The 21309-nt window shown below is 35.6% G+C and overlaps 1 protein-coding gene across 1 annotated transcript in view; it reads left to right on the forward strand.

Moving 5' to 3' along the window:
* The window catches only part of CDC73 (cell division cycle 73), a 112736-nt gene that overhangs the window by 14706 nt on the left and 76721 nt on the right, over window positions 1–21309 (forward strand). Inside the window, exons 7-9 of the mRNA XM_076339872.1 lie at window positions 1145–1361; window positions 13939–14037; window positions 15302–15380. Coding sequence (XP_076195987.1) covers window positions 1145–1361; window positions 13939–14037; window positions 15302–15380 — 395 coding nt within the window. The remainder of the gene's footprint in view (window positions 1–1144; window positions 1362–13938; window positions 14038–15301; window positions 15381–21309) is intronic.

The following is a 21309-nucleotide window of genomic DNA, read 5'->3' on the forward strand; positions in this document are numbered from 1 at the left end:
AACTACAGAAAAAAAAGAAATCTGATTGTCATACGTGACTTAAAATCAGAAAGTCTAAGGATCAAAAAATCAAAAAGTACACACGTTTTGTATAAACTAATTATTTGGATAATAGCTTGAGTGTATCACAACTTCTGTTTTGGAGTTATGAGACAATGTTGCCATGAGCATTACTGAATATTTATTCATAATTACTTTGTATTCTGTATTTACAGAATTTTTAATGCTGAATGTAAAAGACTGCCCTTTTAAAAGTACAAATAACATTTACAGGCAGTGAATTTGAACTCTCTGCTTGTCACTGTTGTTACTTTGTTTAACAGCAACACAAGAAAGTTCCCTTTCCAATAACTTAATTGTAAAAGGAGAATACTTCACAACCAGGACTTGTTGTATTAATTTTTCAATGTAATCTCAAAAAAAAAAAAAATCACATAAAATTGAATTGGGTGTGTGCAGTTAAGATTGTGCAATTCGGTCCTTTTTTTTTTCCTTCAACTCACCTGCAAAACAATAGGGCTCACTGTTTGGCAACCAAATTAAAAGCAATTAAAGTTTACAATTAAAAGCAAACAGATGAAGATGTTGCACTCTCCAACTAAACTGATCTACCTCAAACACAGATAAATGTGGACAAAGTTACTACCATCTTTTGTTTGTTTGGCCTATATACTCTGAAAAGGTAAGACATCTTCCAAGTGGCCAAGTCCACGTAACAGCACCTCAGCTGAAATTTAGATTAATGCTTTGAAAGCCTCAGAGCAGCCAGGGATTGATTGACTGGACACAAAATTGTAATCCACTAAAAATAATGGGGAGCTGAAATTCAGATGACGTCATAAATGGAAGTGTTAGTCCTGGTGCTTTACATCTGCAATCTTTACTCCTGCTTGCTATAGTTGGGACTTTTTCATGGTTTTTGTGCTAAATACTGGGATGGAGTCTTTTGTCAGAAGTTTGATTCTCATGTCCAAAACAGCAATGCCAAGCTCATGTAATCTTCAAGTATATGTAAGGTGACCATTTTATGATTTATAGCATAGCCATAAACTTTAAGCAGGATAAAGTTACTCATTCACAAATTCTTTCAGAAGAATTGTTTGTGCAATTATTCAGTCTCTTCTGTTATTTTTTGCTCATTTAGGTCCTTGTCTGAAGCCATGTCAGTGGAAAAAATTGCTGCTATCAAAGCAAAAATCATGGCAAAGAAAAGATCCACTATCAAAACTGATCTGGATGATGACATAACTGCTCTTAAACAGAGAAGTTTTGTTGATGCTGAAGTGGATGTAACCAGAGATATTGTCAGCAGGGAGAGAGTATGGAGGACAAGAACTACAATCTTACAAAGCACAGGCAAGGTAATGCTCTAGATACCAAGCTATTTTTATGATCCAAATGATAAACTGCATTTTCTGTTTTCTGTATCTCTAGCTTGTTAACTACAGATGATTGGGGGAATTATGCTTAGTGTTCTAGGCGAAGGTAGGCTTTGGAGGGCTGTTGGCACAGTGACAGAAGAGTTCATTCTTACCTTATTACAGTAAGCCTAAAATGTAATCAAAATACTTGCTTCAGCTATTTAAAAGATACCAAGTAATCACTTAATTCTTCTTAAAGCTGGCTTGAGCCCTACGATTTGGAGGGCTGTATGAAAGTACCTGTGGGTTTGAAACGGGCAAAACTGGAGAGTAGCTGATAGAAGTAGCAACACGTGTACATTGAATGTCCAAAGGCTGCTAAACTGTGGAAAACACCAAAGTAAGGAGAGAAAATGCCAAAATGAACAAAACCAGGAAGTGTTGCCATGAGGAGGCTTTTCTTCATATTTTTGTCCCTTCATGCTCCTTTAATCCATGTCTTCAGCTGCGCTTGGTTATGTGCCATCCAGAACATGGTTGCAAGCGCAGCTGACAGCTTGCTCTCTTTGGACAGTTAGGCTTTCTTTATTGCAGTGATACTTGGCACTGAATTTCTCAAGGAAGCAGTAGGTCAATTTCTAAAAGATTGCAAATGTCTGTTTTCCTGAGGTTATTGTCAAATTGCATCCTTTGCCTTCACTTCTTCTTTAAGTACTGTCACAGGAAAATAATATTTAGAGGTAAATGAGGTCCTAGTTTTCATTGTCTTATTTTTAACAGTATTTCACATAGCGCTTATTTTCACAACCTGGTCTCATGGCATTAGTGGCAGAATAATTTCATTCATGAATTATGGGGTAATTACTAGGTACGTGGCACATACCTGCATGCTACCTGCAGATGAGCGTTCCTTCTTTTAAGTCTACGAGATTTGTAGCAATCTCACTGCTGAACGGTTGATAAATTGGTAAAAGCCTTTAATGTTGTTCTCATCGGAAATGTTTGTACTGAAGGCATCTGGGTAGCTTTTCCTCCTTTAGCGAATCATTCATGGCATTCATATCTTTACATGTCTTCCAAGGGAAACTTGTAAAGATACTAGGGAAAGAGTTGAATGTTTTATTGTAGTATCCTTGTAATAATAGTGAGATGAGGTAGTGATTTTAAGCAAAACCTAACATGGGGAGAAAGGCAAGAAATAAGTGATCAAGTTTGTTCATGGACTCCAGCATGCAGTTACTTTGACTAGCCTGACGAATATAACAAGCATAATAGCAAGTCTTTATTTCTGTTTGCGCAGGATTGCAGGAGCATTTTTGATAGCATGGACAGAAATCATCGAATGTTAATGTTTATATTTTTGTACAAGTAACAGTGAGAGTAAGTAGATGGGGAAACATCACTTGTTATCCAGGGCTGTGATTTATCCCAGAAGAGCTCAGGGTTTTTTGATTGTTTGCAGGTTGGTTGGGAGGGGGTTTTTTGTTTGTTTGTTTTTTAAAGAACTTTTGTGAAGACCTTCTCAAAAGCTGTTAGGAAACTCAGATATGTTCTCTCAGGCATTCCTTATCTACTTGCCTGTTCATTTAAAGAATTTTGATCAGGGAAGCATGATACCCCTCTGCAAATGCTGTTTTGCCTTTTCCGTACGATACTTGAATTGCTAACGTGCCTGATAATTCTTTTTATTGTAAATTTTCACTGTCTGCTTGGTATAGATTTATCCGCAGTCTCTTGAATTCTCCTAGAATGTTTAAAAAACAAAATTGACTTCAACAGTAGTTTGCATACCATACAGTGTCTGACTTTTTAATAACTTAATTCCTTTAGAACTCCTGAGTGAATGGTAACAAAAGTGTGAGCACCCCAAAATGTCAATTTTATTGTTTCTTTCCAAAAATTGCTTCAGTCTGAGGCAGCTCCTCAAGCTCCCTTCTCCATGGAGAAAAACTCCTGTGTGTGAACTTTCCCAGTGTTCCCTGTAGTAAACAAAGATGCAGAGATAGCTTAAGATGCAAAAGGAAAACACTAGGAAGATCAGGCCACAGCAAAAACAATCTATCATCCTTATCAGCTTTCTGGCAGCTTTCCTCTGTTTTTGATGTGTTTGAAAAAAATATTGATTCCTTCAGCAAGATGCTTAAAATTTTATGTAGATGGCAATAATCTTAACTGTATTTATGGAGTATTTACTGTTTCTCCTTTTGGACACATTTTCTGGTTCTGAAGTTTGCTTTTTATTTCAGATAGCCTTTTTTTGCTTTATAGAACTGTTCCAGATTTTTTTTTAAAGTCTTCAGTGAGGTAGTGTTCTTTTTTAATATCTTTAAAAGTTTTCATGATGCTTGCATTCTGCCCTTTTAGATGCTGCTTTTAATTAGCTTTTGATAGCATCTTCATTATTATGTAGCTCCCCTTGCTGAAACTAAACAGTGGTGGATTTTTTCCTGGCTGTAGGTTTTTGGTTGGTTGTTTTTTTTTTGTTTACAAGAATGTTGAATTTGAGTGCGTTGATATTCCTGTTGTAGAATAATCTTCAGCAGCTACCTCCCTAAGGTAGGTACTGTGGACTAAATCAAGAGACGCTTTTCCTTTTGTGACTACTTTGGCCAGTTGCTCCAAGAAGCAATTGCTTATAATAGCTAAAGAATTAATCGCTGCATCATTTCCCTTCTTGACACGTATCCAACCTACAAAGTAACTGCAATCTCTCGTAATTACTGTTTTCTTCTTTGGAAATCTCTCTGCTGTCCCATTCATATTGGCAATATAGCCCTAATGCTCTAATGATTTGGGACAGGTTATCATTCATTGGTTGTCATTCATAGTTTATTTTACTCTAAGCTTTCTATAATGCCTCACACAGGTCCTTTATCTGTACGACCCCCTCTGTTACCCTCTTCTAATCAGATGTTGCGTTGATCCCTGGCTGTCTTTTTACTGATTTTGTGAGGTTGCTATTGTTTGTAAAATCAGAAACTTCAGTTCACCTGTCATCTTTTGTTTTTAAGATTTCTAGAATTTGCATTTATCTGCTTGCTTATGTTTATGTTTTGCTTATAACTTTTTGTGGAGGTATTTTTCCATAGTTTTCTGGCTGATTATTATGCAGTTCTGCCTTCTTTTGGAAATACAGTGTTTGATTTAATTGCTAGTGGATGAGTCATCCTGCACTGTCTGTTTTAAACATCTCTTGGCCTTCCCCAAGTCTGTAGTGTAGTCTTCTAGATTTTATGAATAATGTGACATTTTTATGTAATCACTTTTCAGAGCCAAATTGCATCTGTTTAGTCTGAGGTTTTTTCCCTCTCACAGTAGCTTAATTTTAGAACTATTTGAGAGGATATATTATTTAAACCAATTTAATTTCAGGTTTTACTAAAGGCATGCAACATAACATTGCTGTTTTGGTGAGTCAACTGACAGTCTAACCAACTGAAAATTTAGTCAGATTTCAAAAGCAGTAGAAGTACTTGATGCTAGAGCTACTTCCGAATTCCTTTACCATTCTTTTAACAGCCACAATTGTTGGGGGCTTTAAGAAATTAATGTCTTCTGTTTGTCCTCAATCTTCACAAACACACACAAAAATCAGGGTAAGGGAATTGGTATCTTCAGACCTGGTACAGCTGGATATGCTGCGGGAGAGAAGTTTAAAGAAGAAAAAGTGTAAATTATTTAATCTGTAGATTGATATTCAGACAAGGTGTCTTGCTGCTGTAAGTGTCTCACCATTTATTTTTTGGTGGCCTTTTTTGTACAAAGCAGACATAATTTTGTGTGCTTACTTACATCATGTTAGAAGGGTATGAATGAGTTCTTGATAATGTAGTCATGCCATTGACTATGGAACCTGTTTTTGGAGAGCAGGTTAAGTCTGTCAGATTTTTATATATGTTAAATTAGTTTGAACCGAAATACTGTCTGGTGAAGATATCTCAGAATTAATATTGACACTTTCAAAACTGCAAATTTTAGGAGAAAATACTAGCAAAAAATTACTTTTGTCACTTATTTATTGAGAGAACCTTTGTATATAGAACTGGATATCTTCTCCGGTAGCTAAAGTTTTGAACCCATACATAGAATATTTACCATCATAAGTGTTTGGAGTGTTAAGTTTTGAATTACTGTTTTGCAGAGGTTTCAGTTCTGTTGTGTACATGTTTTCAGATAAATATCTGGCTGTTTTGTAAAACAAACCATTGAACACCTAGAAAAAACTGTGTTTAAACTGAAATTGATTCCTTCCTTTCATGTCCTTCCTCTGTCTTTCCTTCCTGAATAATCCTTTGATTTTTATAATTTCCTGTAGCAGGCTTCAGCAATCTTTTCTGAAGGAAAAACTTCCTCATTCCATCTCTACTGTAAATATGTTCATGGCTCTTGAATTCTTCCTGTAGGAACAAAGTGAAGTAGCCTAAGCAGGAGTTTCAGCTTTCACAGGTGTATTTGGAGGGCGTGTTTTTGTTGGTGACTTCTGATGTATTTGACTTTTTTTTTTTTTTTTTTTTTTTTAAATCTCCCAGATTGCTCAGAAATATTTCTTAGATAAGCAGCATGGTAACTGGGTGGGCCGCGTTGAACATGCTCTACTTGTGTGTAGAGAAATCTTAAAACTGGAATCTTGGAAATGCACTAGTGAATGCCTTGTGAATTTCTAACTTTTTGAAATGAACCAGTGAGAACACTATTCTTATAGGAATAGTGAGCTCTGAGCATTTCTGATGTTTTTTAAAAAAAACCTTTCATCCTTTTCTTTGTAGGGATATGCTAGAGATTATTTTTAAAACTTTAAATTTTGGGTAGCACTCTTCAGGCATATTTTCTTACAGTTGTGAATATATTAGAATTACCTTTTCTTGAGTGAACACTAACCCTACATACAGGAGAAATAACATAATCCATCCTATCGAATATATGGGAAGGCTTAAAGGTTATACCACATAACCTTTCTAAATCGCCTCGACTAAGAAGCTGGAACAATTGCCATACACGCTTCATGTATGTGAGTCCATATACAGACACATATTTATATATCCATGTGCAGCAACTGCATGGGACTTGTCCAGCTGCTGGTTTTGTGGATTTCTTGGCCTCTTTTAACAGATCTGTAAATCCCTTCTTTACTGTCTTCCTTGAGCCTTGTATAAGTCTTTTGAAGACGTTGCAAGGCACTAGGAATGTAGAGTGACCTGTATGGCGTCTTAATACTGTGAGCCTGGATACGTTCCAGGGAAAAGCACTGAAGTAGAACCATGTCAGTTGGACATGAGAAATCTGAATTTGAGGTAAACATTCTTCTAATGGAATTAGCTGCGTATAAATTCAAAGAATGATCAGATACGGGCTCCTTACGCAGGTATCTGTTAATAACGGAAAAACTTTTTAGAGTGTTAAAACTTGGTATGGGATCAGGGTTATGTGAAACTTGGTCCCTCTAGTTTCGTAACCTTTGAATCACGACATTTTATCTTTTTGTCAATATAAGACTGTTGCTTTATGTGCATATTACTTGCTAGGTCTAGGTTAAAATGTTGAAGCAAAGATCTCATTTATTACTTGCTGTTGCTTCACTTCTGCAGACTGACCAATTTGATTCTCTCATAATCTGGGTAATTAATCTTTTCCCTGCTTAATATTTACCAAAAAATTAAGAGAATATTCTGAATTATGGCTTTTTTATATATAAAAATTGTCCTCTTCTCCTTCTAATAAAGTAGGAAGTAATCCTGAATTAAATAAAATGTTTTTTCTGCCTTTAATCCTGGTATTTTTTATATTCTCTGTTCTTATGTGAAAGACTTAGACTAGGCTATCCAGCACATTTTTCTTAAGCTTTGTTTTGAAAGCACAGGAATCTTACTTTGTATTACAAGCAATTTGTTTAAATAAACAACTTTTTTTTTTTTTAAACCTTCATCATTTTTTAGATTTGATATCTTTAGTTATTGCAGTCCTGTTGTAATGTACTAGTTAGCTATACTTTTCTTTGGAAAAAAGGTTGATGATGGCCAGTGTATTGTGTATCCATAAAAAAGCACATTAATACAGAAGGGAATGGACTCAGCTCTAACTTCATTTTATAGAGCATGACTGTGAGTTGTATGTATTAATTTTCATAATCTTGATTTTATTTCCTCACATCCCCACCCCCAGTTTCTGGGTATGTTTGTGGGCATGGCGATGAGAAGTCCAGAACTGAGTAAGACGATTGGAGTTTATAGCTGACCTAGCTAGAGGGATTAGCGCTTTCTGGGTATGTGGCATTTACCTTGGATGTAACCCAAAATTGCAGATTTGTCTAGTACAGTGTCTTACTCTGAACTATTTCAGAACGTTATTCCTTTGTGGTTTTCTGTATTCCTGTACGTAAGTATTAAATCGCAGGAATTCTCATTTTCCCCAAATGAATCTCATCTTTATGGTGGTCAGTATCTTTAGTTTTGTGTTATTACCTGGAAAATATTACCACTTTGCATACTTTATTTTTTAAATTAATGTCTTTTATTCGTAGTGTTGATCCTTTTAGTAGTAACTAATATATTTGAAGTAAATGCTGTGAGAAATCGCTTTTGCACTTACTTTCAGTTCTCATATTTTTGTTCTGATACCTTTTGAGCATTCTTACTAGTGAAGTCACCTGTGAGGGGTTTAATACTACAGTTCTAATCACAATTTCAGTAAATTCTTTTATATGATCTTGTAACTGGAAAATATTTAAATTAAAATAATTTTATAGCAAGACTAATACAGTATTTTAATAACTTTTGACAGCTAAAAGGTCTGAGAGTAAAATTTTAGATATTTTAAAAGAAATTATTTGATTGTAAAAGCAACTTTATGTATGGGCTCTAGGTGGCAGAATTGTTCTATGTTCCTGAAATTCACAATAGTGGTGAATTTAATAGCAAAATTGAAAAGGCGAAGGTGTGCCAGGTTAATAGCAACTAATATCCTCATTAGTGCTTTCAAATGGAACAAGCGTATGGTTTTCGAATGGCTGTGCACAAGTGTAATGGGATGGTATAGCTTAAGTTCCCAAACTCCACTTTATCCTAAATTAGCTTACTTAGTAAAACTGGGAAGACCATTACATTGCTGCTAGGCACTAGTGCAGACATTCTGAATACAGCACTTAAAGGAAAGATGGGCCAGATTATAAAAATTGTATTTATATTGAGCGATAATGAATCTTGTTTTGTAAATAGGAACCTCGAAGTTGTCAGAAAAATCTGTAGAATAAAGCATTATGTTTCCTGAGAGAAAATTTAGGTCAGCTCTAAAGTAACTTCACCATTCGTATGCACCACTACTATAACTATTAAAAAACCCCCATATTTCCATATGCTGCATTCATAGGAGAAATAAACTTGGATTATGTATGAGGGGGATTTTTGAGCAGGTTTTATGCTGTGCTGTGTCTTCAGGATATTATAGTGTTGCTGCTCTTTCATACTTCTGGATTAGCCTTTGTGCTATTTCAAATTAAATGTTTCAATTGTCTTTCATATAATACTCTTGCTATAAACATTTAGTGAAGATAATACGGACCAAGTGAGGAGTGGAACTTTTTACTGAAAACATAGTCCACAAATATACAGGGCTAATAGCTATGTTTTCAATCCAGTGCTGTAGACTATAGTAATACTGAAATGAACTTTTTGACTGGAACATAAAGAAACGTTATTTGATTCCCAGAGTAACTTTTTGTGATAGGGAATGTCTGAGTTTTATTTTTTTCCTCAGCAGTTAGTAACAAGTTCAGTTTTATTAATTATTTTTTGTAGGTTCCCTAATCTGACAGCTTAAAAAAATTAAGTCATGAACTCTGCTTCAGTTGGTTAGCTATATAAATCACAGTACTTTATTGCGAATTTCTTAAACTACTATTGTCCTGAAAGCATAACTAAGACGACCTATTCGTTTAGGTGGTTCTTTTTAAAATTGTCTGTGTGGTAGTATGCTTTTTGTATCACTTATACTGTTGTATGACTTACTGTAGTATGGTTATGTACAGGTCAAAAGTGTAGGGAGAATAGTTTGAGAGGTACCGTGAGCTCTCTGCAAACATGCCTGTCAGTGCAGTTGAGTGTCTTGTGCATTTTACGTGTTACTCAAATGAAAGCAAATAAGGAAAATGGGAGAGGTGCATGTGTATGTAATTCAAAAAGGAGGATTTACTTCATCACAACTGTGTAATTCAAGGTCATGTTTTCTAGTTGTGGCCTTTATCTGAAACGTTCTTATGTAAGGAGAGGAAAGATGTTGGGTCAGAAATGATGGAAATTTTTATGGTCTGAATAAGCACAGTGCAGAAAATACCAATAGTTCACATAGCCATTCTACCCATGTATTTGCATGCTTGCAGTTGCTCGCAACTATCCCTGAATATCAATCTTGCATATGTCCAACCTTTGATTCTGAGGGCAACCTAGCACACAATATGAAATGCAGTGCTTTAGGATTATCTTTAAATTAGAAGAGCAAGGAGGAGAGAAGATCAGCTTCAATGTTGGTGAGCAGTTTATGCGTTGAAGATACAGATTCTTAGGCATAGAAGAGTGATGCCTTAAATGAAGGACTCCAGAATTAAATGTGCTTTAAATTTAAATGTGCAAAATATTTTCTTTTAAATATACAGTTCATCAGTTCATGTTCTATATGAACAATTTTTTAATTTCTGTTGTACTTTTGCAAGACCACCTGAATACTGTTTACATATTTCATGTCATGCAGTACATAGGAATTGCTGAAAATGTGTGATGGGAATATTGTATTCTGGTACTGCATCATGTCTTTCAGTCTGTCAGTGGCTGCAAAGGACTTTAGCAGCATGTCTAAGCATATCAAGCAAACGTGTGAAGAAGTGTGGTAGGGGCTTGATTCTTCTTTCTCCAGCCCTACTATAAGTTTGGACAATGTTTATAGCATTCTGCAGCTGTTGATCATCCTGGGATGCACGTCCAACAAGAAATCCTTATTGTCAGCTCAAATAAGAGTTTATCTGAGTTTAGAGGGTTGTTCTTAGGCTCTTCTCTCTCTGCAGTGAAATACCAGAATCTGATTAAATCAGTAAAATCTGATTAAACATTGGTTACAACTCAGCTATAGGAAAGTTTTGAAGCCTTATAAGCCATCCATGCTGTGTAACAGTGTATAAGCTTCTAGTTTTATATGTTAGAGTTAATCTTTTATTTTTGTTCAGATTATTGAGGTGAAGTATATTTTCTGTAATTTTTTTGCTTCAAGAATTGTTTTCTATGAACTTGAAATCAGTATTTCTCCTTGATGATAATTATTAGAAAAAAGATTTTTTTTTTTTTTAATTTTTTTTTTTGCTAGCCTCATAAAACTGCTATTGTGACTAGAAGTCTTTGTTAATGAGCGTTGGGGTTATGGCTAGTTAAAGAAATTAAATATAGGTTGCAGAATGAAGATTGCAATTTTTCAGAATAAATTGTGATATATTTAAATGGAAGTATTTTTGTTACAAAGGATTTTTGTTAGTGATGTAACTTCATTAAGTCTTCCCCAGCAGGGCAGGCTGATCTTACTTGCTCCGGTATTTCTCCTCAAACAGCCTGGTGTTAAATTAACACCAGTGTTAGTAACTTGACTTGGTGTATGTTAGTCACTATGTTGGCAAGGGGTAGAGCATCTGTTGGCTACCATTTTTTTCTCTTCCAGTTTACATCTAGTGCATGACTCTTCTTTTTAGAGACATGAGTGAGGATGGGTGGAAATATCTATTACGATAGGGCTATATTTAAGACAATATCAAAAGCTTGATTTGGTAGTTGCTGAAACATTTTGCCTCTTCCCTACTCTCGCCCTCCCTCCCCCCCCCAATGTGATGAATTATTACTAGGTGTAGACATGGTTGAAATCAACAACGAGAGCTTTCATGGGAGTAGCAGTGCTCTAGGCAGCTAAAAACAAGAATCGATGGAATTGTCCTTTTACATACTGAGGATTTTCTTCAGCATCGTTTTTAAAGCATGTTCAGATTTTTTTTAAGACTTACTACAGAGAAACGTATTTTCTTTTTTTTTTTTTCTTTTTTTCTGCTCTGTCCCCCAGATCAGAAGTTTTTGGTAATAAAAATACTGCATTTAGTATTAAGTTTAACTAAATCTAGGGCAGAAGCTAGGGGAGTTTCATATTCTGATCTCTGAAAGGATCAACAATGAAAACTTAGCGGACTTGCAACTCCTAAGGGCTTTGCAAATCAGTTGGTACCTGTAGTGGACTTCCTGCTCGATCATTTTTCTGTCACAGTAATGTAATCCCACATCCCCGACCAAGCCAATGAACAGCAAGATGATGATATTAGTTTGAGTGCTTGTTAAAACACTGCTGTGTTTTCCCCTTCCAAACACATATTAGTTGTGGCCTTGGGGGACCTGCATTTTCATGCTGTGGAAAAAAGAAATCAGCAAGAACACTTTGTAATTCCGTGCTTATTAGTGACTTCAGCAGACAGGAGAAAATCCTGTGGTGTGGGTTTTTTTTTTTTTTTTTTTTTACCTGAAAGAATTTAAAATTTGGTCCAGGACGTGCAATTTAGGCTGTTAGAACCTGAGATGCTAAAATGCCTTTGAAAAATTCATAATTTGAAATTTAAGCTCACTTTAAGAGGATGTTAACTGTAGGTTTTATGAATGAAATACGGATGTGAAAGCTGGTCGTAGCTTCCTTGTGACTGAAGGAAGATTTGGCTTCTACATGGACAATCACTCTTACAAAATTCCTCCTCTTGTTACTTAATTAGTTCCTCCTCCTGAATTTCAGAAGACTGAAATTGTCTCGTCATTTCCAACAGACAGTATGTGATAAAGCACAGCAATGACAAGAATTGTGATTGATATGCTGCCCAGTCCACAGTTTGGGAGAAATCTCTGAATTTCCAGTAAAAGTGTGAGATTTAGATTTATTTTCTGAAGGACAGAGCTGACTTTGAGTATCCTCATATAATTGGTAGTGCACGGCTCACAGCTCCTTAAAGTTGTTTGGGTTTTTTTTTCAGGATTTTTCTGACTGAAAAGAACATCACATACAGTTTAGTGTGAGTTCTTTCAGTCTTTGTGAAAAGAACTGGGTTTGTTCAAGGAATGGCTTTGCCTTTATAAGTGGTTTCTGGTGGTCTTCCAGTTCCTGTCCCTCTGGCTTGGAGCAGGTTGACAACATGCTGACTGAGGTCAAGTGAACAAGCTTAGAGAAGCTTTGCATTACAGCTCTCTCTAAGTGATTTCTACAAAATTTACCCCAGAAGTCTTTGTTTTGTAATTCATGCATTTGTTTTGTACTGCCAGTGGTGTTAATTAACACCACTTCAGTGTTAGTATACAATACTCTGGAAGAATCTAAGCATTCTGTGAATACTTTATATTATTCTGAACCAGTAAAAAAGCCATTTTCCTTAATTGATAAAAGGTTTCTTTTACTGATGAACCATTACTGAAAATTGTCAGTAATGACAGACGTTGTGTACACATATCTCTATAGCTTAAAATGCCTATTGAGTGGTAATGTAATAAGCATATGCCTTTCAAAAGTTTAATTAGTGTTTATATTTTTGTTTAGAATAAAGCAGTCCTACTAGTATTACCAGGAGGAATGTGTTTTAAAAACTTTGATCGATACAATTTGTTCAGTTGTGCCTCAATGACTTGGTTATCTGACAGAACACTGCATGAAGTTATTAGAATTATTCTGGATCACTCTTCAATCAAGGATTTGTGAATGTGATTTCTGTACTTGCTTCCTCCAGTTTAAAATGAAAGGCTCTACTGCTTAAATTACTTGGATCCAAATGGAGTGAAGTCGTAATTCAAGATAAATAGTAAAGGAACTGCACCACAATGTGACAGAGTTGTGCCTGTGAACCATTAACAACCATTTGAAGCATGTTCTGTTCTGCTCAAGAGCCTTGCTGGAAAGCGCAGGAGGTGTCTGCCTGTCTGCCTCACCTTAGCTGCTCCATGCAGGATCAGGGAAAGCCTCCTGAGGGTTCATATGGACTCTTCCCTAAGAGCAGCTGAGCATGCTTGGGTGGAGGAAAGCTTCTTGTAGCACAGGGTGAGGCAGACAGCGGGTCTGTGCCCGAGAGATCCTGTCAGGAGGCCAAAAGCGAGCAGACAGGCTCTCATTAGCAGATACATACCTGGGCCTCAGAGATGAGACTTGTCCTGGAAATCTTGAGTAAAAGTTTTTCCGTCTTGCTACAGCACGAAGAGTTCCAAAGGGACTATAAGGGCATGGTAGGCAAGAGGGGATAAGGAGAATACAAGCGCTTTGTGAAGAGTTTCATTTACCTTGTGGTGTAATGAAGCCAGTTAGATTTAGCAAGTTTGGGCCGTAAAGAATACGGGGTAGCAATGATGCCTTAGAACTCTGTTTATGTTTGGGTCCTGTCATAGAAAAATAATCAGAAAACATTTATTTAAAAAATTGGTGCACTGGTTTTGTTTTTCTGTGAAGCGCAATTTCACCAAATGGTGTCTTCTACCTCTGTTGTTATTATGTGAAATGCAGATAGTCAGCAAGGTTCATGGATATCTGATATGTTTTTCAGAACTTTGCCAAGAATATTTTTGCGATTCTTCAATCAGTAAAAGCCAGAGAAGAAGGTCGAGCACCTGAGCAAAGACCTGCACCAAATACTGCACCAACGGTAAGAGCAGCACTTGGATGAATATGAAGGCTGTGACACCAAAAGTGAGAGTAGAGTATCTTATTATTAAATACGAAATTTGTTTCGGTTTAGTTCCAATGAATGCACAACTTTCAAGCATAGCTTCACAGATATTCTTTGACTTAAATTACATTTATTGGTATTTAAAGAATTGAATATATTAATTTGTTCAATATGTTCTTGTTACTTAGAGATTAAACTGCTAGTGCCAGCTTCTGCATCTATCAAACACTAGCGACATCCTGCATCTATTTGCAAAAAATGTATTAGATGAGACTACTGCCATTTCAAACAAAATGGTTTGCTGTTTTTCTGACAGATAGGGTAGCAAATGTTTAAGAATCTGGAACATGACTCATGAGTGGGAACAGCTTGAACCAGCTTTCTTTTGCCTGTAATAAATCAGGACGACAGACTAAGAGCTTTATTGCTTAAGTCTATCTAGGTATTGGACAGGATTTGTTTTGTATTGTGGTGTTTACTATTGAGTTCTATTAAACCTGATATATTCTAGAACTCAGTGGCAGTCTGCTATAAAAGCTATTTAATCGTCCTTGGGTTTGTTTTTGCTGCTACTGCATTTAACAAAGAACTAAATTTAAATAGCAAGATGAATTCCAACATTTAAATATTTGCTTTGTGTTGAATTTTGTAAATTGTTCATGGGACTATTCAAATGTCCCATTCAGAATAGTTGTGAATTCATAACTAAGCCATCCACAAAAAAGATTGAATTGGTATTTAGTGTACCTCTAGATTGGTGCTTTTTAAAAACTTTTTTCCCAGAATGCCTTTTTTCCCTCCAAATTTGTTTTTGTTCTGTAAATTTAGCAGAATTTTAACTTAATCAGGCTGGCAAGGAACATTTTGCGTGTGTGGCTGAAGGATTAATCATGAGTTGTCAGTTGGCAGGTTTTTTTCCCCTGCTAATTCTTGAGATATTACAAAAACGCAGTGATTTCATAAAACTTAGAGATTTTAGCTAATGTAGTTTGTTACTGCTACTTTAGTTTTGCCTCAGGTTGTTGTCATTGCTTTCAGTATATACTTCTAAACTCAGTTTCTGTAAGATTGTAAGTGGATGTTGAAGGGAAACATACCAGAAATTTTCAAATGCATTGAAACTCCTACAAAAGTGAACTAATTTTATACTCTTGAGCAGTTCCATGTAATAGTTTATGAAGTTCAAAAAACATCAAATATCTTGTAGTATGTTTTACAAATCTTATTTAACCTGTTTTAGGATCCCACTTTACGAAATAAGCAACCTATTCCAGCTGCCTACAACAGATACGATCAGGAAAGATTCAAAGGCAAAGAGGGTAAGTTGATTGTAACGCTTCTTTTAAAAGAAAAAAAAAATTGGGAAATGAAACCAACGAGTTATAAAGCTCGGGTTAGGGGACTTTGTGCCATTACTTTTCAAACCTAAGAAAGACCAAAAAAAAAGCTGTAACTATGCCTAAAGATGGCTTTTCCAAGTAATAAAGTCTAAAAATATTACTTACTAGAAATTATTTCTACCTCTTAGGAAGCAAACTGAAAGCTTAAAACCAGAACTTCTTGGGGAAAAAAAAATTAATTATTTGTTTGGGGAAGGTCATATGCAATTAATAAAAAAGCAGAACTGCAAATATGACTGTCAGGGGCATAAAATGAAATAGATTGCCTGTCCTCAGTTACAATTACTTTACAGGTTGCTTCCAGCAATTACAAGTAAATATTATTAGCTTGTTATGTCTCTTTAAATTACGAAACACACTGGTAACAGTAGTGCAAAATATTAGCTCCCTTCTGAAGAGATGGAAATAATCTACAATATTAAGAATTCTCACTTATTTTAAAACAGGGTGGAAGGTTGAACTTGAGTGATGATTTGCCTAACTCAAAATTTTTCTTCTGTCCCCCTTGCTTTTTTTTATCTTCTGTTTTAGTACCAGTTCTAGTTATTTTATGTTCGTGTCTTGCTGTATTTTTATTTTGCAAATCTTGTGTGTGTTGTGGTTGGATGTTTTTGTGTTTCTTGCAGAGGGCAAGGCAAATTTTGTTACACTTCTGAGTTGCCTCTTCTAGCTCTCAAACAAAATCATTCTCTTCTTTAATGAAACTTCCTATGCATGCTTTTAAGGGCTTTCTTTTCTGGCTGCAAGAACTTACATGCTGCTAAATGCCATTTTAAACTGTAGATGAGCAGTTCAACTTGCATCTTTTAGATTATTTGGCTTTGTCCAAGTTAGCACCATTTTTTGTTCAGAGAATGAATAACATTCGTATGCTGTGTATGTGAATTCTCAGATTTTGGAAGTGCTGTACTGTGGCTGATTGTGTTCAATTTTTTATTGAAATGACATGATTGTTTTGCTATATAAATAAAAAGCAAGCGTATATTACAGTACTACTTGGATATTCAGTTTTGATTGTAACTGGAGAAAGAAAAGCATAAAATATAACACCAAGGAGAATTTCATGCCATAAGAAACTTGTGAAGGTTATGTTTTCCATGCACCTCATACTGGATAATGTACAAGAATTTCAGAATCTGACTGTAGCCATCTCTGAAGTTATATTAAAAAAAAAAAAAAAGTTTTGTAAAGATGCACTTATATGTGAATACATCTTTAGGTTTATGGGGCTTTTTGTGTGTGTGAAACTTTCTGTAGGAAATTTAGTCAGATATTCTATTATATCCTCTTGAAGTCTATTCCCTGTTGGCCTCAATATACTTAGTAGTATATTATATAGTTATATATACTATATACTCATTGACAATTGCATGAGGGGTAGGAGAAAAAAGCTGAAGCAGGATATTTTCTAGCTTTTTCAGCATTGAAAAATAATCTACAAATAGCATCCGTCAAGAATTCATTGTAATAATAAGAGCCAAGGGAATTTGGGAAAGAAAGGAACAAAAAAACCAAACCAACCCTTCCATGAATATTTTTACTAGTCCTTCTTCAGTTTGCTTCTGATAATGTTTTAAATCTTCAAGACTTGCGTATTTGCCAAGTAGTTTTCCTTTACTACCATTTCCTATTGAGAGTTAAAAACAGTAAATATCTGTACTGGGCAGTATGAAATAAAAGGTCGAGAAAGAAATTAATGGACAAGTGTAACAGTTCAAATGTACCAATGCATATGATTCATTGTGGACTCTTTTACACGTTTATGGAAAGCTTGAAGTATTGGGGATTTTGGGAAAGAAGTCTGAAGGAAAAGAAGGATTTAAGTTCTAGGTATAATAACTTGCAGTCTTTATACCATTGTATGCATGTTTATTAGTAATGATGGATAACACCTGAGATAAAGTTGAACCCTATGGATTTGTATAAGTGAAGGGTTTCCATGTCTTACCCTATATGACTGTGCGTGTCGTTGGCTAGAGATTGTGGAAGGGAGAATTGTATGATGCGTTTAACAATGTGCGTAGTAGTGATTTTGGCTAAAGATTGAAACAAAGCCAAGAGAGGCAACGTCTCTAAGCTTTTGTCTTTGTGTCTCACCTATTTGCTCTTTCCTCAGAGGTACTGAAACTATAGGAAGGATTCACAGTACTCCTCTCCTAGTTGCATCATGATTGCGGCTTATTGTCTATCTGCAGTTTCATACAATACTATGGTATTCATGAAGTTTAAAGTTTAGGCAAAGAGGTGAACTGTTTTTTCTTTGAATATTTGTGTGGCTTAATACAGAATTTTTCCATTAACAGTCTTGTTCTTAGTGTAAACAATTCAAAGCTCATAGAGCTAAGAGAGTAAATTTAGGAATTCTAACACAAGATGCATTAAGTAAACTGCTGAGTTGCAGCCAAATTTCTCTGCTTCTTGTGATGGATCATTATTTCTGATGTGGTGTATCGGGATGCCTCTCTGGTTGGCTTCCTTAAAACCTTCATGCCAGATGGGACAGGCTTTGCTGCTAGAATGGTTTAGATTGCTTCAATAGTAAATGTGAGGGGGGGGTGGGGTGGTGGTAATTGTAAGGTACTATTCTTGAAGAGCAACTAATCAGTTACACCTGCAGTCAGTGGAACTGCTTATGCAGCCCTGAGTCAGTCAGTTGAGAGAATGCACCATTCTCTCAAATGGGTGTCTTGTCACTGCAGCTTTGGTTAGGCAGGAGAGAGAAATCTTTCCTTTGACATTCTTAAAGTTCTGTGACACATGCCATAGGAAATGTATTAGAATGTCTCTTGCGGTAGGACTCATACGTCCTAGATATTTCCACAGTGGAAGAACATGTTTGGAGTGCACCCATGATGCTGAACTGTTCAAATGGTTTTGAGGTGAGGAGGTGAATGCCCTGCAATTGCTTTTCTTGACCACTTTTCCCTTCCTGTTGGTTTTGTTTCTTTCAGGCTGGCAGTCAGTGATGGTATCCTCTCTTCAACAACATAGAGCTCCATTCTGTGCTAAACTTTCTCTACTTTTCCCTTTGTAGTTTTATTCCTTCATATTATTCCCTTTAGCTTATTTTTATGCTTTATTAATGTCATTTATTAATATGCATCTTTCCTAGTGATATTTCATTCATGCCACAGACCATCTCATTCAAACTACAGTCTGTCATACCTTCTTGAGCAACATAATTTTTAAATCCTTTTCAGTATTTAAAAAATCCTGTGCCTAAATGTCATTTGATGCTTAGGAAGGTATCTCATGTCCTCTCCTGTGTGCCTCAATGTTTGATATTTAAATACATATTTACTAATGTATATGGTTTGCAGCTCAGCTAGTGGTATACTGAAACTTTGAGCTGATGTGATTGTTCTATAGGACACTCTAGCTATTAAACTGTTTTGGATGCTATACCTTGTTTTTTTACCCCAGTTTTTTGGGTGGCTTTACCTGAGATCCTCCTTTTCACATGCTTGTTTCTTCGGTAATTTCAGAGTGTGAAGTAGTGCTGGGATGATAATCTTGAAGATTTAATGTTTTCTTGATCCATTGAGTGCATCTCTCAGTATAGATGGCAAAGTAAAGTTTCTCTGTGCTGCTCCGAGTGTTAGGTCTTTAAGGTATGTTCCAGGAGTGTTGTTCTTGTTTGCCTGCTGTTGTTGTTGTCAAGGTTTCAACACAGCAGAAGCCAATTGTTATTTAAAAACAAAACAAAACCAACAACTTTTAGTCCTGTTTGGTGTAAATTGGAGAAGGTCTTGCTGTACAGCCAAGCGATTTCAGTCCGTAATAGTGAAAAGAATATTGTTTACCACATACAAGTGTTTCCTTCAGAAAAGCTTACTGTTGACTTCCTGTTACTGTCATTTTATGTTTGAATTATTCTTGTAATTGTGTTGGATTTTCAAATATAGCTGCAGTTTTTCAGAGGTATGCCTGGCTTTCAATCAGTCGTAAGTGTTAAGCCTAGGCAACAGAGGACTATGAAGTTTTTAAACTTGAGGTGACACTGGACAATAATTTTTTTTTTCTCTCTCCTATACATTGTTAAGAAAGTTTCTTTATAAAGTATTTCTCATTATAAGTATTTTCTTTTAAATTGTGTGATTTCTGTTTACACAGGGAGAATAGGAGAACTGGTAGCAGGAGATCCAGAGTTCTGAAACTTGACTCTTAGACTTTTATTTATTGCATTCATTTTTAAGGTTATAGGTTTCTGCTTTTTTCCTAGCAGAGAATATGTGCAAGAGACTTACATTTGGAAAAAGACTGCGGTCTGTCTCTATTTTCTGGCTTGGTGTGACCAAGTAGATGGATAACTTTAAGTACTGTACCTTTACTTCAGTGCTGGAAAACACACATGGATTCATAACGGTGATTTTTTTTTTTTTTATTAGTACTGTGAGAAACTTTTAAGAACTTGGTGTTAATTGCTTGTAACATTATTACTGAACTGTTATAGATGAACTGTGCAGAGAATTTTGTAAACTAATTAGTGTAGCTTGGAAATTTAGGCGTGAAACTTTTAACTTTTACTTGTTAGGGTATAGTACTGAAAAGGAGTGTTCAGTAAACTCTTATGTAGAATGAAATTTGGTGTCAGTGATTTAATTGCCATGGGTGTGAAGTGGGGTAGTGAATCATTTCCAGGCAGTCTGCAGAGCTGTTGCTATCTGGGGTTTGAAGAGTATACAGCTGAAAAAAGAAGTGGTTATTCAATCTTATTCATCCACGAATCAAACAGTCTTTAACCTGAGTTCTTCAGTATTTCAGAGAAATGCTCCTTTGTTCTGTTTCTGTTTGCCTAGACTTCCTTCCAGAAATTCAGGTTAATTTGAGTCTTTTTAAAGCTATTATTCTTTTTGGTAATGTATCAGTGCTCAAGTTTGCACCTGGATTGGATGGCTAAAGCTGCAGCAGGTGCAGAATCAAAATGTGGAGTGGCCTAGATTGACATAGAGCAGTGGGCTTTAAGCAAATGGAAGGCACTTTGAGCATTAATACTTGTATGCAACGAAATGGTACATACGCCCAAATGGTGATGTAGACTATAATCAGTCCAATAAGCTGATGCATTAGTGTGCATATTTTCATTTCCAGGTCTAATTCTTTTAAATGAGAGGAGGTACTCAGATTGATGCACGGTGATGCTAGAAAGGTAATGAGTGATGAACCACACTGGAAAAGTGTATGATTCTTTTGGCAGTCTTTAGGTCATTGAACTGTGAAATTGTGATCATAATACATGCAATGGCTGGAGGAGAAAAGATAGTCTTAATGTTAACTGATGATAGTTTATCTTTTTGAAGCATTAGTATTGATTATTCAGTACTAGTTATTGTGTTTAGTCTCTAAAGATGTAGTTTTTAAGGCATTTGTTGATGTCGGTGTTTTTAACAAGGCTTATATGTTTATAAAAGTGGTTATACTTGGCAAACACAAAAAGTTGCAACACAGTTTGTCACAATACATTAATGTTGGGCTTTGTTTGCATTCTTTACTCCTTAGTGTTAGACCTGTGTTTAAAGTATTTAATATGGATTGCTTTTTGCCTAAAGAAAATGTGTATGATAACTTTGTTGTAATTTTATTGAAAAATCCCAATGTATTGAAGATTCTCAAGTAGGGGTTTTTTTAGCAGTTGTTCTGCATCTAATTCCAAGTTTAAAAAAGCAGGTTTCAAAGTCTTGCCATCGTGATACTTTTATTTAAAGGGCTCTTTTCTTCTTAAATACCTTTTTCTTAGTAGTTAGCTTATAATTTTATCTGCTTTCTCTATTATTACCCATCAGTGAAGCTGTGATTTTGAAACTGGAGTTGCAAACTAATTCTTGGCCAGGCATTAATATTCCATCTC

Source organism: Aptenodytes patagonicus, chromosome 5 (assembly GCF_965638725.1).
Source record: "Aptenodytes patagonicus chromosome 5, bAptPat1.pri.cur, whole genome shotgun sequence".
NCBI lineage: Eukaryota > Metazoa > Chordata > Aves > Sphenisciformes > Spheniscidae > Aptenodytes > Aptenodytes patagonicus.